Source organism: Dendrobium catenatum, unplaced genomic scaffold (genome assembly GCF_001605985.2).
Source record: "Dendrobium catenatum unplaced genomic scaffold, ASM160598v2 fragScaff_scaffold_418, whole genome shotgun sequence".
In the NCBI taxonomy this organism is placed as follows: domain Eukaryota; kingdom Viridiplantae; phylum Streptophyta; class Magnoliopsida; order Asparagales; family Orchidaceae; genus Dendrobium; species Dendrobium catenatum.
In genome coordinates, this window is record NW_021318880.1 from 99,240 (window position 1) to 124,566 (window position 25,327).

General features: G+C 38.1%; 1 protein-coding gene across 3 annotated transcripts in view; it reads right to left on the minus strand.

Moving 5' to 3' along the window:
* LOC110098202 (ribose-phosphate pyrophosphokinase 4) overlaps positions 1–25,327 on the minus strand; it is a 42,782-nt gene that overhangs the window by 12,647 nt on the left and 4,808 nt on the right. For 2 of the 3 annotated variants that reach the window (XM_028694237.1, XM_020824943.2), the window contains exons 2-3: positions 1,831–2,146; positions 1,588–1,683 (exon numbers count right to left, since the gene is read on the minus strand). In XM_028694237.1, coding sequence (XP_028550070.1) covers positions 1,588–1,683; positions 1,831–2,146 — 412 coding nt within the window. Of the gene's footprint in view, positions 1–1,570; positions 1,684–1,830; positions 2,147–25,327 lie in introns of all 3 variants that reach the window. The other variant, XR_003700511.1, reaches the window with a different exon arrangement.

A 25,327-nucleotide genomic window follows, 5' to 3' on the forward strand; every position in this document is an offset into this window, starting at 1 on the left:
TTTTCTAACTGTCGTTATGAAGCAATTGCTTCTACTGTTTGCAATTAGTTGCATAGAAATCTAGTGAATTATATGAATTTTTTGCTGCTATTGTTTTGTCTTTAACTCAACAGCATGATGACAATTATTCCTTAATTTTTGCTGCTACTGTTTCTTAGAGCAAATGAGATTGAATCAAGCATCCCCAGAATTTGCAAAGAGAGAAACTCATCCACACGGTTTAAACAAATGATTTCGCCGGGGAAACAGAAAAAGGCACCTTCATAGTGTGTCAAATGCTCTTATTTTTGTTTGGAAGAAACTCTATCATTGTAAGCTTCGAGATTCTTTGTATTTAGCTGCTTGCGTCGTCTTCGATTCATTTTTCTCTTCGTTTAGCGTGATCCCCTTGTTGCCGCCGCTCTTCATAATAGGGTCCATCGGAGGGCCACAGTCGGCGGCAGCGGCTTGGAGGAATGTCCGATTGTCAATTCGGGAAATCCGATGGTTGAATCGGCGGCAACGGGGAGGTTGAAGGTGGAAGTGGATCAGAGATGGCACGACGACAGTCCGAAGAAGAAGAAAGTGGATAGGTGAATTCGTCGACCAGAAGAGCCGATGAAGGCGAAAAAGACGTTTCAGAAAGACAGGGTCGACGTGAGATATGTGACGACAGTGATAGTTTTGATGAGGGCGTAAACTTTTAGATGGTAGAATAGTAAATAGTAAAGTTTATATGTTAGATAAGTAAATAGAATAGTTTTAAGTGTTAGACATATAAAAATCCCTAAATTCTAATGACATTAAGTCACTTAAATGCCTAAGGAAAGACCTACTAATTAAGGCAATCAACAGAGGCCCTCCAACAGAGTATTTTGGAGATTTAGACTAAAATTACCCCAAAAAAGCTCACAAAAATTATAAATAGATTCTTATTATTTATATTAGAGAGATTTGTAGTTGGAGAGAGCATAAAGGTTTGAAGAAATCAAGATCTTTTCCCAATGATCACTGCCAAAAACTATCATAACCTGCTCAACATTGTAATCATCGCTTGAGTGAATCGATTGATTGTCATCACTCGGTTGTCCACTCCAGACCATCATAGTTTGATTATGATCACTAAACCTATTACTCGATGATTGTTTCTACCAACCACTATTCATCGAGAACACTAATATGTACTAATTGACTTTCATCTTTTGATCTCCATCACGCTTCATAATTTCTCAAGCATTCTCTATTCCATCTATAACAGGCCAAGCTAGGGTTCTATACGTCATAATCTTGTATTCTATAATTGAGCATAAGAGAGGACTTCTATACTCTTACATAATAGATTATTTCATTTGGGATAGACACCATAGTTTTTTTCCCTTCTAGATTTTTTTAATAAAAACTCTGGCCTCTTTATGTGCAGATCTTTGTGTAACACTAAGATTAGAAATTCTAAATCCACCATTATAAATTTTCTAACATGCAACAAATATAAAAAAAAATAGGAATTTTTCCTTTATGCAACTATTTTTTAGTTTTTGCAAGGACATGTCTAGGTGAACCAAAAGAGGAATTGTGAATTGTGGAAGTTTACTCAGGAAGCTGTCTGACATTGTCAGAATCTGGAAGCTGCTGAAGTCTGTTCTTAAGCAGAGGCATCCCACTCTCAAAGAATGGCAGTACATTATCCCCAAAGTAGAACCTTTCCTGTAGAAAACAGAAGTAAAAAAGAATATTGGGTGAAAATCAAAATTTAACTAGTTCGACAGTTTTAATGGAAGGAATCAGTCTTAGATCTACCAAAAAAGAGTGTAAATCAAATATATCAGTAAATACACGTATTATCAAATTAACCTGCAAAGCATGGATATCAAAAATCACTAAACTGCTTGGTCCTCCCCTTGAAATCGGTATGTTTGACAAGATTCTAGCAAGAGTGAAAGCTGTTGCTACATCTCCTTCTTCTTCCATACGCTCGTAAGATCCCGTAGGAAAGAATGGAAGGACTACTGTAAATGAGGAGACGAACAACCTTGGTAGAGCATAGATGATTGATAACTGCTCAAATATTACCCCAGGAGAACTAAATGAGGCCAAAAAGGAAACATGTTGTCCACGAATTCCATGAGCATTAGAGATGAATAAGTTGGGAAATCCATCTTCAAAGTTCCTACAAGAAAATTATGAAAGAAAACTTTATCAATATATGAAATAAGACAAGCATCGTAGAAATGTAAACCTAGGTGACATAAGAATAAAGAAAAATATATCCTAAAAAGAAAGAATTTAACAACAGAATAAACTAAGTTTCTCAGTTTAATTTCACACCAAATTCAAACAAATAAACCAAGTGGTTGAATGTTAAAGAGAAATTGAAAGAGCTTTCTAGAAAAATTAACATAGTATTCCCGAAGAGGATTTAAATTTCAAATGTTGTCATCATAGGAAAAGGCCAGTAGGATTTGAGGTGCTCGCTAACAATTAAGAATCCTCTTTGGGGGAGAGAACGAGTTTAACCGAGCAAGATTTTCTTTTCTTCATGTCCTTTTGGGTCAGTTCCTTATTTACCCTAATGCATTGATCCATGTCCCCTTGAAATACATTTTCTATAAAAAAGTAAGGAAATTAAAAAATTCACCTTAGGTTTGAATAATGATATATTAACAGATGGTATGATATCAAGATGTTTTCTCTGTTTTAATTGAAATTGAAATTAAAGGCTCTAGTAGATTAATAAAAAAATAAAATAAAAAATTCTTCTAATTTAGATTTTGGGGCATCACAATAGTGGAGGCAGCAAGACTGTATGATGGCTGAGAAGAGCCTAAGAAGAGTGACCCATTCCTAAAGTTTTAAGAATATACCCCTCACTGCGAGGTGACCCCACACCAAGCAAGAAACAATTATCGTTGTCATTATTGAGGTAGCAACACCTCAAGGAGCGATGCTAACTCCTACACTAGCCAAACTTGTTGTTAGCTAGAGTGAAGGGAAGAAACACTCCTTTTTTACTTTCGAGAGATTCATGTCTGAAGGGCTAGTGCCACAAACTTCTAACGAGTCAAGGGTCTACCTATCCTCACGTGAGTTATTAGGGAGCCCATCAAGCAAGTTCGAAACACTAAGAATAATAAATACGTGCTTTGGTTGTACATAAGAATGGTAAACTTGCACAATAGGCTGCTAAAAGTCTCTTTGAGCTTTTTGAGCAAAGAGTTTTTACTTCCTAATCTTCTCCCTTTGCTATAGGAATGACTCTAACAGTGATGAGTATTGTAGATCAACATGCGTCATCCTTCAAGGAGGTTACTTCGATCACCAAACTTGGAGGGTGCACATGTCAACGAAACAACGTTGAACTTCCTGTGGCTCCAACTACGTCGACTACAGCAACTCCAATATTCTCCACCTCAATTGGCACTCTAGGCGCTAAGATCCCTCCTTAAGGGCTACTTAACATGTACAACTCAAAATAATAATAATAATAATAATAATAATAATAATAAAACATGTACAACTTCACTTAGCAAGTTAGTTTACTGGAGAAGATTCAAAGCATTCAAGCCGTACTTAGTGAAGAACATGGGGCCTCCTAAAGGGTGAGTGGAGTGACTGACAAGGTTTCCTTGCTGCATAAAAAGTTAGTGAAGCTCAAGGCCAAGATGGTGGTAACTTACATCTCATTGAGGAGGTCAAGTCAATTTATTGCAAGGGGGCTCTTCATCCTATAGTACTTAGTGAAGAATGAGTACTTGCACCTGAATTATTATTAGATAATGTATTTAGAATTTTCTTTGAAAACGAGTAAGCTCATCCCTCCTTGTCTTTTTTTTATGTAAGCATGTCATGTAAAAAATATTCTAATTTAAAATTTTACTTTCTTGTCCACCCTTGTGACAAGTTTGTATTATTTCCTTGCTTTATTTGCATAATTTACTTTATTTTGGTGACTATGTAATTCCATATATGGCAAGCGCTTTATTCTTTACATGATAATCTATGATGATGATGAGTTGTTGCCTTTAACTTTTCAGCACTTTACTAGGGAAACTAAGAAATAACTTTTCGTGTAGCAAGTAGGATATATTCTGTGTGAGAAAAGCGATAACAACTTCCAACCCTTGATGAGACGAGTTGAAGGAAATTACTTGCAAGGTGGGAAATAGAATGATTATTTTGCTTCGTTGGTTGGGGGCCTTGGGGATACTTCCATTTTACTTCATAATGGCAATATCATGAGCGAGAGAATGAAGAAAATTACAAGATCTTTCCGTAATGATGAATATATGATTGTAATCTAGGGCATTAATGATAGATGTGACTAAAGCCTTGACATTCCAGTCACTATTCCCCTTTAAAAATACCTCGTCACCTAAATGAGAGGGGCGCAACATTTTGTTCTATGCTTTACATGTTCTCCCTTGCACTTTCTCGGTAGTTTGAGCTCTCATATGTGAGATGGTGGCTCTGCACAAGTCTTCAAAGGCCTTTGTTGGCACTAAGTTCCTTCAATCTTCAAAGGGACCAAGGTTTAAAATTGAGTAAATAAGTTTCGAGACGGTTTTCATCCGTGAGACGAGGCGTAAGCCTCGAGGTGGTCTGAGGCATAAGCCTCACGGACGCAGAATTGCGTAAAGGAGAATTTAAGGGTTTTAACAGGTAAATAATGGCAATATTCTATCATACAATAAAAACATCTAAATGATATATGAAAATAGTAGAAAGTAAGAAAATAGATATAATAAAATCAGGTCCCAAAGTACAAAATCACAAAATATTTGTTTAACAAAACTCCCAAAGTACAAAGAACATATAAAATTCAATCATATCACATCACTAAATGGGTCTTCAAGGGAATCTTCTTCTCCAATTGTATCCATAAATGTCATATCATCATCATCTTCAATATGACTCACTTTTCTTTTCCCTGTTCAATAAGAGAAAAGATCATTATCATGTTAATTTCTCATTTGATATAAATATAATGCAATAGCATATAAGAAGTTGTGGAATACATTTATTTGATTGTTGTGCTGCAGAGCTAGTGGATATGTGTAGTTTGGTACTAGTGGATGTGCCCACTTGATCTACTTCGCCCCTCAAGACATCCACACTTAGATCCTCTAGCTGTAAATCTGATAATGGCAAATCTGTCTCATCATCTATGAACCACTCATCAGATGACACATCATCACACACCAACGGGTCTTCATCATCCTTCAACCCCTTATTCCTTAACCTCCTATCTCTTAATCTCTTGTTGTGCATAATATATACAAGGGAGTTCATTCTGAGTGTTGATAGCCGATTTTTTCTCTTTGTTTGCACTTGACTATATGTACTCCAGTTTCGCTCACACCCAGAAGAAGAACAAGTGAGGTCCAAAACTCTAACAGCAAAACTTTGTAACTCAGGGGTGGAATCACCAAATTGGATCCATCATTCAATTGTTTTGAAGAAGAAAAAAGATAATCAGAATTTAATAAAGTGATTTGCATTTACCAAAATAAGTATACCTGGAGACCATTTGGCAATGGTTGATTTTGATGCATGCAGACCAAAAAAACCCTCTTTATTCCGAAATAGAACAAGTTGTAAATCTGCAAGCTCCCTATCTGTTTGCTCCGGTATGAGTCGTTCCATGCAATGATACAAACCAAGCTTCACCTCTGGGTTTGAAGATTTCATCTCTGAATATTAAAATTGAGGATTAAGATAATATGTCACTGCATGTAGATGACGGTGTAACTGTACCTCCCACCGAGCATCAATGATATCTCAAATCTCTCTATAACTTGCCTCCTCTCCTCCCAAGTTGTGTGGAATCAACTCCTTGGCCTCATCCATAGCATTATAAATAAAACCCATGGTTGGTTTCTTCTCGGCATCCACTAAATGATTTATAGTGCACAAATGTAAGAACATACCTAGTAGTTGCAGGGTGAATGATTTCCTTCTTTGAAAACTTTCTCATCAAAATAGTGAGCAAGGAAATTTCAAAGGAAAAGCATTACGGGTTTATAAGACTGTTGACTCACATGGGAAGAAGAGCATCTGGTATTCCTTCCATAGAAGAGAGAACACTGAATTATCCACAAAAGGAACAGTCAGGCTTGAGAAAAATTGGAGCTTCTTTGGGTAGAACGAGAAAATTTTATTTTATTCCATCGGGAATGATTGATTCGGTGCACTGCAAAGAGAAATCTTATATAAACACTTACTCATTGCATGCAGCAGAAGATGGCTCCATCTTATCCAGTTCTTCTAACTCTGACTGCATAAATGCAGAGAACACCGTGTTTACTGTGTGGAGAAGAAAAAATAAGATATAATAAAGGCATTGGAAAACAATTCACCGAATGCACACTAATTGATTGGATTGATCAACTGGTGTTGCCCATGGTTTTTGAGATCCACTTCAATTTTCTTAGATTTGTTGTTCATGTTTGGTTCGCTACCCTCACAATGATCTTTTAAATGTTTTTGGAGTCAATATTTTGGGTAAAGCAAATTGTTCAACTAAGGCTCAATTTGGACCAACTTCCTCCAAGCTTGTTTTTTAGGTAGTAGTTACATCCCTATTCAACTTCTTTTGTATTGCTTTTATATATCATAAAAACTATTTTTTATAATCAAATCTATTAGAATGTGGTAGCTATAAGAAAGATTCGCTTTTTTCAAAATAAATAAATAAAATAATACCCACAACTGCTTTCAAAAATATTTTTCCTCGCAACATTAGCCAACCCAAATGGAGTAACAAATGTTAAGCTTGAATGCAGTACTTCAACACTATTGGCAACACACAAGCAGAGAAGCTAATTCATATCTATGAGAATAACAGTAACCTTGTTTCTTATCAAACATCAAAACACTACGTTACCAAATGAAGTCTAAGCAATTCAAACAAAACAACACAAGATTTTGATATGATTATTTATTTAGCCCCTGTCATAAACCTCTAGAAAAGGCTAAAAACTTAAATGCTTGACGTACAATTCTCTCCAGGTTCCAGATCATTTTGGACAACCCGAAGCACCTCTCTTCACCCACCTCATTCATGAAGCTTGCATTCTAATTCTTACAAACATACAGCTAAGAATTTCAAATCTTAAAAGATGCAAGGGTTGTTATTTGAAAAAAATACAATATTTATGGGTGAGACAGCCTCTAAAATAAGAAATTTGGAAGACGAGATGATAAAATTGGAAGTCGATGTTCAACAATTCTCATGTAGATGAAATTAATTATGCTCAATCAACGAAGTTGGAGGATGAGATGATATTTATGTATCATATGCAGGGGTATCAAACCTGTTATACAAAAATAAAGGACATAGAAGAGGATGCAAGGGTACAACAAAAACAAGCTTTTATCACACTACGTGGGATCAGCTACATAAATCATTTTTCTCCATTGTCCTATTAAGAGTCAAATTTTCATTTAAATCTAATAAAGAAAGTTCATTTCTAATAGTTTCTAACAAATTATTTTCAGGTCTACCTCTCCCTTTCTTACATCGGAAAGCCTCCATTTTATGTGACTGTTTTCTATGTCAATTTTGCGAATATCGAAATTAGACGAATTGGTAGTGCATTTATGGTATTGCTGATGTCCAGCAATCCAGTCATATTTGGGCATGTTGGATCCGACCTTTTACATACATTCAGATTTCAAACTTGAGCCATGGGAAATGCGTTTCCCAATGCTAATTTTACTGAAGTTGATAGATTTTGAGTCATCTTCTGTGGTTGAATATTTGGAGCCTACGAGCACGTGACGTCTAGGGATGTTGCGCGGGTCAATAAGTGAATTCGAGTTCGAACCCGATCCTTCTATGCAGATCAATAGAAGTCGACAAGGTTCGAATCATCAAACAAATATACGGTTGCAATGACCAGTATATTTTTCTTAATACATTCATATTAGGCCTTCAAGGCCTCCGTTTCACGATCAGAGGTTGTTTGAGTAATGTAGAGGCTAAATTTTTCACGAAATAAGTGCAGTCGATTTGGAATCATCTCGATTTATGTGTTGACCTCAATTAAACAAATTGATAGTGTATTTAGGGTATTGACGATGTTCCGGTCAGGGCCCCTCATAGTCGAACCGGATGAGATCGGTCAAAAGGGATGACCAACACCCGAAATTAAAGTGCGAGGTTGACAAAATGACGTCGGCGCTTCCCAATGCTAATTTTACTAAAGTTGATAGATTTTGACTCATCCTTTGTGGTTGAATATTTGGAGCCTACGAGCATTCGGTAGTTGTTCGTGACAGTGTTCCGGACACAACGACGAAGTCCGTTTGTCAATCAGACATCATTTGGATAACGCCCTAGTTCGATTGCGAGGAGCCCCGACCTAATAGAATTCGACGTCCTGATCACAACGATGCCGTCAATTTGGAAATCATAGGTCGTTTGACCCTTCAAGTGACGTGCGTCGCTGAGGCGTGTATCACTTTATTCACCAGTTTGGGTTTAAAATGTCCCTACAAGACATGAGGCATTTTAAATATTTATTCAGGTCGGTCATCCCTTTTGACCGATCTCATCTGATTCGACTGTGAGGGGCCCCGACCTAACAGAATTCGACATCCTGATCACAATAATGCCGTCCGTTTGACAATAAGAGGTCGTTTGAACCTTCAAGTGACGTGCATCGCTGAGGCGTGTATCTCTTTCAGGATGCTTTTTTTCGTAGCTTTAGCTTGAGTCGTGAGATTTTAGTTCCTTCTGCACTGTGCTTTGTGCGGCGGACATTAGCATAATAAACTTTTTGATGATGAAATCCTCTTAGTTCAGCCTTGGGCTTTGTGTGAACTATAGGATATTTTATTCGGTCTTTTGCTTTGTGCTTTGGTGGACTTGTTGAAGAAAAGTTCCCCCGTGTACGGGTACTTATAAGTAACCCCGCCTTGCCGTAGGCACCGTACCGGGGTCCCTTCCCACCACGCGCAATAAAGGCGTGTATAGGCGGTTTTCCGGTGCGCCACGAATACCGAAGTAGAGTTTAGGCGATTGTCCGCCTCGTCGTAGGCGTCGGACCGGGGTCCCATCCCACCACGCGCAATAAAGGCGTGTATAGGCGGTTTTCCGGTCCGTCGCTTACAACGAAACGACAATCTGAGTTTAGGAGATTTCGTACCTTCGTAGGGTTGGCGATGTTGGCTCGAGGATCGAGAGAGAGATCATTTATTAATTATAATTAATTAGTTAATTATAATTATTTTTTGTTAACTAATCATAATTAATTAAAATAATCAATTACAGCTTATTAAAATTAATTAGAATAATTAGTTATAATTAGTTTTAATTATAACTAATAATTATTAATTAACTTTAATAAATTATAATTAATAAATAATAATTAATAATGATTAAGCATTACAAATTATAATTAACTAAAATATATTCTAATTAAAATTAATTAAAAATTAATAATAATTATTTAATTATAATTAATCAAATTAATTATAATTATATAATTAAAATCAATTTTAATTAATCATAATTAATTTTAATTAAAAATAATTATAATGACATTATAATCCCTCCCTCTCTCTCGGCTAATTAGGCCAATTTACAGTATTTGGCCGAAGAAGTGCGTGAAAGGAAGGAAGTTACCTTCACTTCCAGCGGGCTCCTGTTGGTGCTTCCGATCAAAACGTTGTAACTTCCGTTCGGACAGGAAGGAAGAGCCGGAGGAGCAAGGTCGGACGGCCAAGGGGGAGTCGGGCAGGGCTCGGAGACCGAGGCGAAAGGGCAAGCATGAGCTTCACGGGCAGTGAGCTCCCGTAGTTGCTCCCGATCAAAATGTCAGTCTTCCGGTCCGACTGGAAGGGAAAGTCGTTCGAAGGAGTGGAGTCGAACAACCAGAGGGAGCCGGAGGAGGCGACGGCCTGGACAAGAGGTAGGGAGATCTACCTTTTTCCTCTATTTCTTTCTCTCTCTCTCTTTCTTTTCTCTCTTTCTCTCACGGGATCCAGCCGAAGAGGTGCCCGAAATGGAGAAAGTTATCTCCACTGTGAGCGGGCGCCCGTTGTTGTTCTGACTAAAATGTCGGAACTTCCGATCCTAAGAAGGTGCGAAGTCGGACGGCGATGCAGGAGTCGGAGAGGAGACGGGGTCGGGGGGTCCAGAGATCGGAGAAAGGGAGAGCTTGCGGGAATGAGCAGGAGCGGGAGAAGAGGAGGCCGAAGGCCTCGTTGCCTTGAGCCTTTTAACGACTCGAAATGAGTTGTTCGGCGATCGTGGGGAGAAGTGACGCGAGATCGTGCCGAACGACGTGCGACGTGCGGGGAACGGCGACGACGTGCGATGGCAGAGTAGGTAAGATTTGGTTTTGATTGATTTTTTTTTCTTCTCTTTTTTATTTCAGCAGGTCAACAACCATTTAGGTACTCGAAGGCCTTCATGGATACTTTCAAGGAAATCCCAAAGGATGAGCTCACCTTCACTGGGATGAGCTCGTTGGACTTTCATAACAAACACTCTTCACCTTGGCCCTTAATTATCAATGAGTTATGGTAAAGGTTGCAACCTTAAGGAAAGGATGTCAGTTCGTGCGGTCACTCCTTAAGAAAGAATACTATACTCAGCAGTCGATTGATGAGTGTTGACCTTTGTATAAAATCCATTAGAAACGAAGATGGAAATCCAGCATACATACCTCAAACCCGACGGATCCACGATATCTGCCCGAAATCCCGACTGAAATCCCGAAATCAAGCAAGGAATCCCGAGGAGCTGTGCCAATTTAAACAAAAGACGTAATGGTTCGCCAAATTACGTGTCAGGTTAGCCCAATATTGTAGTGGAGTATATATAACAGCGTCTAGGCGCTAATTCAATTTACACCATCACAATGCTAGCTTATCGAGTGTCACAACGCCTGACCTCGTTTCTATACATGTATAAATAGTTTTTCAGTTGTTTTGTTTATGAAGTTTAGTCATTTAAATGGAGTCTTGTACAATAGTATCTTCTTCAAGTTCCCCATTAGAGTAAATTCTAAGAGAGGCTAGGAAAGTGTTAGATACTTTCTTTTGTGAAATCATAGCCTCTATTGTGTAAGGGAATCAATTATGGAAATAGGGAGTGTGAAGAATATCAATTGATCCTTCCGTATGACATTTTTCTTATTCATTATCCTCTATCTTTTTCATATGAATGAAATGATATAATTTTATTTTATATATAGTAAGTACTAATGTAGACTCTTGTACTTTAAATTTTTCATGGATATTTTCAATATCTGTCGTTTTTCATTTAATGCATACAATGGTCATATATATAATATTAATATCTAGTGTGATATATAGTCTTGATGGGGGAATATTGAAATAAATAGCTGTATTGAAATGGAATGTGACCATACCTAAACATAGGATGTTAAACTTTTTGGTTGTATGGAAATACTATAATTGTAGGAAGGCCTTAAACTTTCTTTTTCACTGGTAAAAGCTCGACAGAGATCTATATATGCATATGCTCTGATTTATATCTAAAATAAATATTCTCATTAGGAAAACTATTTTGTCTTCCATTCAATAGTTCAAAACATTTAATTTCCATTAGTATCAAATTTTCTTGCAAGCTTCCATTGAATGGCAAAAACTAAAAACATCCATTTTTATATTAAGTGGGATAAATTATGCATTTAAATTAAATAGTATTATATTGATTCTAACTAAGCAGAATACTTCCTCGTGGGAGCGACACTCTTCTCTATCACGTTATTACTTGATTCAGCACATATGCTTGCGTTCTTTTACTAGGCTTTCATAAATTTTATATCAAGAAAAATTTAAGCATATTTCCACATCAATTCAAAGAAAGTAACAACTCGAGTAGTGAATATAGTTGATATGAAGTTTCAAAGGCAAAGCCTCCCTCTAATAAGGTAGAGAATAGCATCCCCGTAGTCGATGCAGTTCACCTTTGTTCAATTGAGCTACCTACTAAGTTAGACAGGATTGTTGAAACTAAGATGGTTCATATTGAGGATGACTCACAGGTGGTCACAGTTTCTCCCCCTGCTATGAGAAGAGAGATTATCATTGACAAGGACACGGCTTGGAGGAGCATCGAGGGGGTGACAAGGCCCAAGCCTAAGGCAATTGAGGGATAAGGAAAGCAAGTTGCCTCTATTCTTTAAGGCACATCCACATTGAGTGATCCCGTGGAGTCGGTAGCCATTGAGGTACTCAAAGGCCTTTATGGATACTTTCAAGGAAATCCCAAAGGATGAGCTCGCCTTCGCTGCGATGAGCTCGTTGGACTTTCATAACAGCACTCTTCACCTTGGCCCTTAATTATCAATGAGTTATGGTGAAGGTTGCAACCTTAAGGAAAGGATGTCAGTTCATGGGGACGCTCCTTAAGAAAGAATACTGTACTCAACAGTCAATTGATGAGGTGGACGCTTTAAAGGCTAAACTACGTAGGAAGGAGGTGGCCCACAAATTGGAGCTGGGCAATGATACTGATTTGAAGAAGAATGAGTAGTTGATGAAGAACCAAGCAGCTATAAAGGTTACCAGATTGAAAGCAGAAATCAAGAAAAGGAAGAAAATTTTGATCTCCACTCTTCTCACGACTAGAAGATCCTCAACAATAAGTTTAGTGTTAGGATTTAATTTTGCATGGGAAAGCTGATTGTCTCTAAGGAGCTGGATGGTAAGTTCAAGGATAAGGCTAACTTTTCGTAGCTGATTTTTTAAGCTAAGTAAAATGATGGGGCAAATGAGACCAATGGCTGACATCACTTTACATTTATAAATTTTTTTGGCCAAGGCAATTGTAATATAAAATTTTAAGAAATAAAATGAAAGGAAATTTTTAAATACTTGTCTTTTGATTTTTGTACTTGTACCTATATTGAATTGATGTATTTCTTTTTGTCTTTAACTAAGCTTTTTGTCATGAATGGTTGGCATATAAAGTGTGGTTTTAGTAGAACTAGCTTAGAAATGACTAACTAAAATTTTTAACTGCTGAGCTCAGTTTAATAACGACTCATCTTTTATGAAAGATATGTTTATGCTTGTAAATAATTTACTAGCATTCACCAATTCATAACTCGGCTAACTTACTGGTAACAAAAACCTATTACTGGAATAAATTATGAACTTGATACTTAAAGATAAAGACCAAAATATTACTTGCTTGCTGAAATATGAATTTACCATGACGCTGTGTTTGCTAACATCTATCTTTGACTCTGCAAGGTGTATGATATGCCTTGAATGTGAAATCAGTGAAAAACAACAATAAAACTACATGAAATTGAGATTCGATGGATGATTCTTGTATTAATTCTTCAACACCAAAGTAAGATACAATGATCTAGAATTAGAGAGGTAGATCGAATTTGATACGTCTTGAATGTGAAATCAACAAAAAACGACAATAAAATTGTAGGAAATTGAGTATCGATGGATGATTCTTGTATTAATTATTCAACACCAAAGCAAGATACAATGATCCACAATTAGAGAGGTAGATCGTCTCTCCCACGTGACCTAGACGTCGCTAGAAAGCTCTTAAAGAAAAAAAACTACAGCATAAATCAATCCCAAAAACAACCTGGGTAATTTTGATTAAACTCTCTCCAATTCTCCCTCAAAATTGCTCTTCTTTTCAAAAATTAATTTCGCTCCTCTAACTGAATTTAAAATTACAATTCTTTTCTTCCCTAATCCCCTCTTATTCCTCTTTTTCTCATAATGAAATTTAAAGTTGCTAGACCCCACAAGGGGGGCCAAATTTCCGGTTCCCGCACCCTCTATTGGTCCGGTCCCATCCAGCTGTACCAATTGCTGGAATGGTAGGCTGAACCAATTGCTAGAACAGTCAGCCACCCTCCCTCTGTATCAATACTCCCCTCCCCAAAATTCACCTTATCCTCAAGATGGAAATTTGAGAACTCTCCTGATAGTCTCGAACGGTTCCTATGTGGCATCATGATCTGGCATCCTTCCACTTGATTAGCACCTCCTGTGCCCCTGTCTCCCCTCTGCGTACACCCACTACTTCCAAGGGTTCCAAAATAACCTCCATGTCCTCTGTCAAAGTTGGGAGCAAGTGTTTATGGGGTATGCTCTCATATCACTTTCCTCAGCTATGCGACATGAAAGACTAGTACAACTCTAATGATGGTAGTAGCCTCAATCGATAGGCTACTTCCCCAATGCGCTCTAAGATCTCATAAGGCCCAAAGTATCATGGGGATAACTTTTCATTCCTTATTCCGGCTAGTGTTTTGTATCTGTAGGGTCTCAATTTTAAGTAAATCATATCTCCTAGTTCAAATTTACCTCTCTTCTATGCTCATCGGTCCTCCTTTTCATGATTTGTTGGGCTCTCAATAAATGCCCCTTGATCTCAGATAGTATAATGTCCCTCTCCTCTAAATACTGCTCTACACTAGACATTGGTGTAGCAATGTCCCCATACTTAATCAAATGAGATGAGTCTCTCCCACAGAGAATCCTAAAGGGAGTGATCTTTGCTACTGAGAAGTACGAGGTGTTGCAACAACATTCGTCCCACGTAATCCACCTTGCCCAACTCTTCAGTGTGTATGATACAAAGCATCTTAAATAGATTTTTACACTTCGGTTGAATCTGTCTGAGAGTGGTAGGTTGTACCTCTCTTCAAGACTATCCCCTGTAAACGAAATAACTCAAGAAATGGCTAAGGAATACCGTCTCTTTCTGACACAATGGCTTTTGGAAACCAATGCAAGCATACCACTCCTCATATAAAATCAAAAGCTATTGTGGCCCTGGTGTAAGGGTGCTTCAGATGGATGAAATGTGTATATTTACTCAGACGATCCACTACTACCAGCATCACTGAAAACCCTTCGGACTATGGAAACCCTTCAATGAAATCCATCATCACCTCCTCCCACAACCTCTCCAGTAGGGCTACGGGTTGTAGTAACCCAGATGGCATCATGGCTAAGTACTTATGCCATTGGCACACATGCATTTAGCTACCTAGTCCTCTACATCACAACAAATCCCCGTCCAATATAACTTCACTGAAAGTCGACTATATGTCTTTTGAACTCCGGATTGTCCCCCTATTGCACTGCCATTGAAGTCTTACAGTAGCTTGGGAATGTAACCAGAGGTTCAGGATAACACAAATCTCCTTAAGCAAAGTAACTATCCCCCCTTCAAAACATAACCTTGGTAACTGTCTGGATCCTTCAGCATCTTCTCTCTAATCTTCCTCAACTCTTCATTCTGCTCACTCTCTTGTCCCAATACCTCCCAATCTAAGATCAATGGTACTAAAAAGATCGTCAAATGCGATTCCTCGACTCTCCTGAACAAGGCATCTGTTGCCTTGTTTCCTAGTTCTTGCTGGTACAGGATCTTAAAGTCATATCCAAGCAACTTGGATAGCAATCCCTAGTGTTCAGTGACCATCCGTTGTTCCAACAAATACTTAAGGCTCATATGATCTATCCTGACTATGAAATGTCTCCCCAGCAAATATGGCCGCCATGTCTGAATAGCCAAGACCATCTCCATCACCTTCGGCTCATACACCGACTTAAACCTTGCCTTGACTATGAGCACCTATCTAAAGTATGCAATAGGCCTCTTGTTTTGCATTAGTATTGCTCCTAGCCCATAACCTGATGCATCTGTCTCCACCACAAATGATCGCCCAAAACATGGGAGTGTCAGTATTAGTACACTGGTCGTAGCGGTATTTAACTTCTAAAAGATTCATGTCGCTTCTTCCCCCCACTTGAAGTTATCCTTTTTCAATTGCTCTATTAAAGGTCTTGTTATGGTGTCGTATCCCTTCACAAACTTTCGATAGTAACTGGTGAGCCCTAAGAACCGCCACAGCTTCATTAAGTTCTTAAATAGAGGTCAGTCCACTTGGCCTGAATCTTGGACTGGTCAGCTGACATGCCCTCTCTTTGACACATGCCCTAAATACTCCACTTGTGACTGCCCAAACGTGCACTCTTTCCAATTGGCAAACAACTGATGCTCTCTCAAGGACTCCATTACGGTCTTCAAGTGCTTCCAATGTTCAGCCTTTGTCTTGTTGTATATTAAGATATCATCAAAGAATACCAAGACAAACCTTCTGAGATGGGGCTAAAACACTCAATTCATAAGAGATTGAATGGTGGCAGGAGCATTGATGACACCAAAGGGCATCACCAAGAACTCATAGTGCCCTTCATATGTCCTAAAGGCCGTCTTGTGCACATCAGATGTCTTTATCTTGATTTGATGGTATACCGACTTTAACTCAATCTTGGAGAAAATCACTGCTCCAAATAAATCATCCAAGAGTTCTTCAATCATTGGAATGGAAAATTTATCTAGCAATGTTTCCTTATTTAAAGCTCTATAATCCACACAGAACCTCCAATTATCATCCTTCTTCACCAATAGGATAGGACTAGAGAAGAGACTCACATTAGGTCTGATGATCCTTGCATCAATCATCTCCTTAATTAGCCTCTCTATCTCATCTTTCTGAAGTTGGGGGTAATGGTATGGTCTGACACTTGTAGAAGAAGTTTCCACGTTTAGATTGATGGCATGCTCATGCTCTCATGGCGGTGGTAACCCAATAAATGGCTAAAATACATTCTGATACTGTTGTAGAATATGCTGGACCACCACTGGAATCTCCCTTATCTCCTACTCTTTGACCCCTTCTATGCTTTGTCACTCCACCAAATACACCAAGCCTGCATCATTCATCGTGTTAAGCATAGTTTTAAGTGATATTATGGTATTACATAAGCTAGCATCCCTTTGAAGCACCACCTTCCCCTCCACCTATATCTCTATGGTTAATGATTTTCGGTTCACTTTCATGCCCCCTATGATCTATAGCCACTTTATCCCAAGAATCATATTTGTACTTCCTAACTCCAGTTGAAGGAAGTCTTCCACCACCAGAATGTCCAGAAATGTTATCACCACCACTTTACATATTCCCCGGCTCATCTCTATCTTGCTCGTTCCCATCATCAACCCATATCCTTTAGTCTTCACTAATTTCAACCTCAATCGGTCCATCTCCACTATCCACCAGAAACCACCTCTGATTGCTCCCCAATTTACCCTCTTACCTTCATGGTGCGATTTCAGGTGAATCCCATTACAGAATTTAAGGACACGTCTATCACATCTAAATGTAACTACTCTACCTCCTCAATGATATCCTCAAGATCATCCTCGCTCTCCTCTTCCCCTTTAATGACCATTAAGACCTGAAGGGCTCGATTCTTGCACCTATGCCCTGGTGTAAATATCTCATCACACCTGAAGCATAACCTATTTGCTCGCATATCCTATACATTTGCTTCTCTGAGGCATTTGAAATTGCCTCCAGGATGAACTCCAGTACTCTTCTCCTTCGGGGCTTCCCTCTGAAAAGATATTGTTCGATCCTTAGTATTAGGTTCATGGAGGTACTCCTATAAGCCCTCCCATAGTGTTGCTCCTGCTAGCCTTCTATAACACCCCAAAATCAAATTAAAAAGAATGGTCTATTTATCATTTTAAAAATATATCAAAACTTCTATAAATAATCAATATAAATAATACCAGTGAAAACAACCAAAATCATAAACAACAACAACAATAACAACAACATCAAGCCTTTATCCCACTACGTGCTCCATAACTCGCTCCCATAGTTTTAAATCATAAACATCAAGATATTTTTTAGTTATTCACCCAAAATGTCATTTGTACTAGCAAGAGATCACTATAATCACTAATCTATCACGAACTCCTAACTATAAAATAATAAATGAAAATATATAAAAAAAATTTAAAGAAAATATGAGGATCTCTGACAATCTCACTCCAACTGGTCATGACCCATTCCCTGACATAAAATCATTAAAAATTCACATAATGAACTCAAAAGCTCAGCAGTAATCCAAAACTCACTAAAGCTTTCAAAGTAATGACTAAAGAATCAATATGATATGCTCAGTCAAATATAATAAATAGCAGTCAATATAATTAATGACCAGATATTATTAATAAAATGCAAAATAACTAATAATAAAAGCAAGAAATTTTTACAATGAATTTAAAAATTAATAATTAATATAAAATTCAATAAATCGGTAAAACAACGGTGTAAGAATTATTCATAAATCACTAAAAGAATATATCTTATCTATTCATATGCATCATTTATTTATGTATTATCAATGCATCTAATCTATCAATATTATAAGTGATAACAATACATGCATACATCAATGTATGATTTAGCAAGGCAGGACATCCAGCTTTAATGTAACATTTTCAGCATCTTTATCCCAATTAATTCCCAGTTGATCATCAGTCATATAAATTATCACTTATCCAATTAATCAAAAATCATATTCAATTAATCAATATTCATTACTGGTGGCTTCATTAAATTAATAAAGAGTAATCACTCTCTGTCTTTCATCCCACTCTCCTATGCAGGATATTATATTTTAATAGACAACTGATTTTATAGTGTTAACAGCTAACCTTTTATCATAAAATAATCAATTATGTTCATTATAAGAAAATCTATATGATAATCAAAATCATTGAGAACAAAAATAAGATTTGAGTTATTTGCAATAAATAGAAGAGATCTGTGAACAAAATTGATAGATGAAAATTTAATTAACAACTTTCTCTCTCTTCCCTCTTCTTTAATAAGGCGTGACACTGAAATTCAAAGTTTTTATTTAAAAAAAAAATCATTTCAAAAAAAAATTCAGATTATTTCACCTTCTCTCTCTGATATTTCTCCTCCGCCTTTTTTGCCAGTTCCATCATTTCTCTAAGACCTCTAAGCCTCAACACCCTGAACTCTGCTTATATGTTTTCCTTAAGGCCTTTCATGAAATTTCCTTCCAACCCTTCCTCTTAATTTCCCCTTAATCTTCCTAATAGTAACTCAAATTTCTCTTGATAATCCATAACAGTCTCCTCTTATGTTAATAAATAGAACTGCTTATGGAGGACTCCTTCCTAAATGACTCAGAAACATTCCAATAAGCAATCCTTAAATTATCTCCACGAATAGAAAAGATATCTGGCCTCTCTCCACTAAAACCAAGCAAGGTTTTTCCCCTCCAAGCATAGGTTCGCCGCCATGAGTTTCTCCCCTTCTGTAAACCCATTGATAGCAAAGTAGTTCTCTACTCGATATACCCATCCCTGAGCATCTCTCCCTTTAAAGACAAGCATTTTTAACTTCCTTGATATGGCCTCCATACCCCAATGGTTTCTTCATCCGTTATTTCCCCCCTAAAGTGATGGTAAGATTCTCTCACTTCCTCCCTTAGCTGATTTGGACCCCATGATTTGATCAAACCGCTGCTTCCTCCAACCCACTGTCCATCCTGCCTAGATGGTCTCCGAAAGGCTTCGACCTTCCCACTCCTTGCAGTCCCTTCTTTGGGATACCTTGATGCACCTCCCATCGGAGCCCTTGGGATGGTTATTGAGGAAAAATCATCTCTACTTCATCATTTTCTTCTTGAACTCTCTTTCCTTTCAGATCAGCCCCAGGACTAGCCAGCAAAGCCTTTGACTACATCTCGATTAATTTCCTCATCATGCTTTCCATGTTCTCGAATCAATTTTATATTTCGGTTTCCATGGACAATAGACTTCCATTGTTGTGAACCTTCCGTCCATTCAAGCATATTTTTCCTCTATCCCGGCCTTGAGTTGTTCCATCTCTCCTAATGCCTCCATCTTCTTTGTTGTCATTCATGGATCTAAGTTCAAAACCACAAAAAATGGAAAAAAACAATAATGGGCGATCTTCAATAAGCAAAATTAGCTAAGGGAAGGAATTATGTGGCATATTTTAGTGAACTGTGATTTTGGTCTAGGACACGGCTCTGATACCAATTTGATACAACTTGAATGTGAAATCATCAAAAACAACAATAAAACTGCAAGAAATTGAGAATTGATGGATGATTCTTGTATTAATTCTTCAACACCAAAGCAAGATACAATGATCTACAATTAGAGAGATAGATTGTCTCTCCCTCTTGACCTAGATGTTGCTAGGAAGCCCTCAAAAAAGAAAAATCACAACCAAAATCAAATCACATAATAATCATAAAAATAACATAGGTAATCCTAATTAAAATCTCTCCCTCCTAATAGCCCTTCTTTCCATAATTAGTTTCCCTACCGTAATTGATTTTTCAAATTGCAATTCTTTCCTTCTCTAATTCCCCCATATTCCTTTTTCTCTCATAATGCAATTTAATGTTTATGGGTCTCAAAAGGGGGGGAAATTTCCTTCTCCCACCCCATTTGCTAGTTCGCCCCATCCCCCCCCCTCTCTCTCCCTCGCTCTCTCTCTCTCTATATTTAATGTTTATGGGCCTTGCTTTATGGCAAACTTTATGGTCTTCGTAGGGAAAACACCTAGACTTACTTGTTGAAGCAAAATGGCTCGCTACTCGTTGTGAATCTTGTCGCAAAGCACCATTTGAGGTTAGCTATTGCCTTTTTTAACTTACCATTGCCTTGATAAGCCTCACCTTACACAAGAATTAATAGTCTCTAAACTCATCGACTGAAAGGGACTTGCTCACTACTTGTAGATTTTGTTGCAAAGGGGGTAATCGCCATCCAGGGCTTACTTGGTGCACATGGTTGATTACTGAAGGGTTTTCCCTAAGAGTTGGGAAAAATATATACAATGAGTAAGTATGTTATCTGAGGGTGGCTCAGAGAGAACTTTTTGATATCTTCTTATGAATATGCTCGTATGAAGATATGGTTATATTAAGTTTCCCATTATCAATCAAAACTTGTCAATGAGACTTGGCTAGAATAGGGAGGTGACCGTGCTAAGTATAAACTTTTCTTCTCCTAGGGGCCTCGGCTCTCCTCCAAGTCTTGTGTCAGAGGGCTTCAACTAGCCTATAAGGAATAGTGTTGTCATCAAAGACTTAAACATAGGTAGAGACTCGATAGGTCTTTAACCCAGTTGGTCGACCTCACCTATTACATTGATCGAGTCGTTCTTGCTAGCTACGATATTCTTGTTATGTACTCATCGAAGCCCGAATTTGGCCAGCCTCGGACTCAACTAATTAGGATAGGACATGGGCATCACAATTAGTTTTCTACTTATTACTCACATTATAGATGTGCATGTTCCCCGAGAGTTATCAAAGAATTTGGTTATACATAGCTTGTTTTTTGAATGGGTGAGTTCTGTGTTTACACTCAAGGAAGTGTGATTGAGTTCCCCAAGTGGATATTCAAGAGGGATAAATTCATTGAGTATTTTTTCACATAAAATGACGTCCTTCCAATGAGCCGATTAGGAAAGTAGTGTATTAAATTAAACTTATATTAAGAAAGATAGATTTAGACCTAAAAAGGCTTAGTTAGAAAATATTAGAAATAATCATTCTTTATTAGATTTAAATGAGAGTATAACTTTTAACATGGCACAATGGAGAAAAAGGATTCATGTATCCGAACCCACAGTGGATAAAGGTTTGATGTTGATGCAGTGTATTCCTTTGGATAATAAACTCACTTAGATAGGGATTTATGTGATGCAAATGCAAAAGAAAAGCCATTATCATTATTATTAAGATGCACAATGCCAAGTATAATAGCTTCCTTCCAGAGTAAAAGATTTCAAACATCAACGCTTGAGGTACTCGGCACTTCCTTGCTTGAGTGTGTTTATAGTTGATAATGTAAGGCATACCCATAGATGATATTTGACCATAAGAAATTCCTAACAGCCTCAACAGTTGTCTTAGCAAGTGCTTTCACTTCTATCAATTCAAAGAAGTAGCTAAGCATAACTAGAATGAATTTTCTCTGTCCACTTGACGTGGTAATGGAATAATGAGATACATCTCCTAAACAACAAACGGCCAAGGGCTACTAATTGGTTAGAGCTTGTGAGAGAGTTGCAGCTGCATTTGGGCAAATTTTTAATACTATTGAGACCTTCTTGAGAACTCTTGAGAATCCTTTTGAAGGGTTGGCCAAAATTAACATTGTCAAAGGATTAAATGGGTGAATGTACTTCCTCCTGCGTGGCTCCCACACTCATCTGAATGTACCTTTTCTAGTAACTTCTCCTTCCTATTTCCTTTTGTATACCTTAGATTAAGAGAGGTTGTCAACCTCCTGAATAACTCGGCTACAATCAATATGTACAAAGCGCTTAGATCATAAATTATCTAAGGTTTGTAACCTTTACAATGACTTTTCCTGGTCTACCCAACTTGCCAAGTAAAGGTGTCAATATTTGACATGACCCAAACCGAACAGAAAAATTTAAAGTTATGGTCAATATGTTTGCCATACGGGTGGGGCTCGGGATCAACAAAATAACCCGTTACAAAAATCGGGCTAGGCTCGGATTGACCCAGAAACATGAAAAAGACCTGATTGACCCGAATCCAACCACCCGCTTCAACCCAGATCTGTCACTCCCACGCCTGGGTCCGCATTGGCCTCGCCATATTGCCTCACCTCATCGTCCTTCTCATGGATCTACCGTCCACACCTGTCTTGCCACTCGCGTGAGGTGTGACACACTAACGTTGCATCCGCTGTCGCCTCGCCGTCTCAGTGACGCATTTGCAGTCTGCACGGCTGCAATCAGAGACCGCAGCGAAGCCTCGCGCGTACCGATGCGTTCTCAATCCAGGAAATCCTGGCTACCATGTCGGGTTCGGTCAACCCGGTAACCTAACGGGTCGGGTTCAGGTCTAAAAACTTGACCCATTTACAAATTGGTCAGGTTAGCATCAACCCATTTGAACCTAGTTAGTTTCGGGCTCGACCAGAACATAATCCAAAACCCTATTTTGACATCCCTATTGCCATGTGTTTAGCTTGTAGGTTCATAACATCATTCTTCTCAATGATAGGTCAATTGATACCTTAAGGTTAGATCGTCCATTTAGGTTGCCCTAATTTGACAGCAGATCGACAAGTTGGTTTTACTCTCTAGGGATTTGTATTATTTTAAACTAGTTAAACTTACAGATCTCCGCATTTAACTTGAATATGTACTTTTATGTCTCATCACGCACTTCACATTCGATGTTTATTTGACTGGCAATTAATTGGGAGTATGACTGGGCAACATGCTGCATGATTCCCGCCCCAACTGTGAATAAGAATCTTGTAATTAAGGCCTCACATTCAGCCTAGTTATCAATGACATGGTACTCGATGTGGGTGTCTTGAGTACCAATTATTCCGGCAAGGCTTTCTATTACAATGTTTGCTCCTACTCCATGTACTCCCGAGGTCCTATCTACATATAGTGTCCATGCTTGGTCTTGGCTACTCATTGTCTCCTGCTCGTCGTCACGGTAGTTGAAGTTAACTAGGAAGTTAACGAGTTCTTGAGCTTTAGTGATTGTCAGCGGCATCCAGGTAATCTAAAACTTACTCAACTTCACTTACCACTTGAGCTATCTTCAACTAATCTGATTTTATGAGCACTACCTTAAGAGGGTGATCGATGATGACTTAGACTGCATGGGCATGGAAGTAAGGTCTCAATTATCGACTCGAGGTCACGTGGCCCAACTAAGTTTTTTTCATAATGGGATATTTTTGCTCCGATCAGTTCAGAAGTTTACCTACATAGTAGACTAGTCATTGCTTTTTTTCTTTCTTTGTAGCAAACACTGAGCTAATGGGGTCCTTAACGACACCGATGTATAACAAGCGGTTTTGGGATTTTGGAGTATTGGTGATGAGGACTAGATAAATTTGAGTTTATGAAGGGAGGCTTCACACTTTTGTTGGTGAACTGTTACGTACTTCTTAGGACTTTCACACTCCTCCGCATTGTTTCCGTAGTATTTGTGGAAGGCACAACTTTGAGGTATCCCTCACTTGGCCACCAACCTTTATTGATGTTGGGGGCTTAAAGAACTCATTATTTTTTTATGGAATCCATGCTAGGCCATGGACTCCTCTGTGTCGTACCCATGGTCTTTGTGGAAGGCACAATACTTTGAGTTGTCCCTCATGTGGCCACATCATTTTAATGATGTTGGGGGCATTAAGAACTCATTGGGGGCTTAGGACTTTCGCACAAAGGAGTAATGGTTGAATATTGGTGAGTGAAATATGTACCTTCTTCCCAGTAGAAGCAAGTTGTTCATTGAAATTCCACCACTCGTGGAGCAAGCAGTCTTACAATAGTTAAGTGAAAATTAATTTTATTTTTATTATATTACATTTAGTAAAAAATGTGCTTTAGTTGATGTTATGCAAGAATGTCTAAGAAAAAGTCAAAAATTTGCAATGTTAGAACCAGTATCGCAGCATCCCAAACACTAAAGCTACGGCGCCTTGAACGTCACAGCGCCGAAACTAGATATCGCAGCGCTCAAGTCTCAGGAAAATTACAACTAATTTAGCGACTTAGTAGAATATAGCCAGCACTACTGGTGCCTCTGGATACAAAGAGAATGCCTTTGTGCTTTTCTCTTTGTTAGATTGCAAGTAATTCAATGTCGAAGCACCAACCACTGGAGCGCAATAACCCCTGAAGACGTGTTAAAGCGCCGCAGTGCCACGACTAAGTAATTAATAAAGAAAGTGCCACACCGGATCAGCCAACCATCACATCTGGTAAGCCCAACATCGCAGCAGAGCCAACTAAGCAGTGCTGAGGCGCTAGTTCATCATTGTAATGTCACGGCGCCACTCTGTCAAGAATCATGGCACCTGAGTCAATTTATGTAAAAAAATATAAATAGTTTTTTGAATTTTCTTTTAAGAGAGACAAGAGATAGTGAAGTTAAATTTATTGGAGTGGTCGGTCATCCTTGTAGTGAGAAAAACACTCCTTATGTGTGGAAGAGAGTGTGGAGAGCGAGGTGTAAGAAATGTATCACTTTAGAAAGAGTCCATCTACAGTATCTATTTGGGATTCTCAACTCTGGGAGATATTGTTTTCATCTTTCTTTTTGTATATTTTCTAAAGCAATTAATGAAATGTGTTTTGCTTCGACTTAATTATGTGGCCAGCTCACTTCTTTGTTTTGGGCTGATGATGTGATAGTATTTGTTTCTCCTAGTGTAGAGATTTATATATATATGTGTGTGTGTGTGTGTGAATAGTTATTCTCCTTATTTTACATCTTTACAAGCTCGCATATATCTAAGGGTGCATGCTCTGATTTACAACTATTTTAGATGAGTCTGCTTATGCAAAAATAAATTCATTCACTATCATTAGTCCAGAATATCTTTAATTCTAGTTATCTCCACTATTTATTGTATTTCTCAGTAATGAGAGCACCTCAGTTTTTA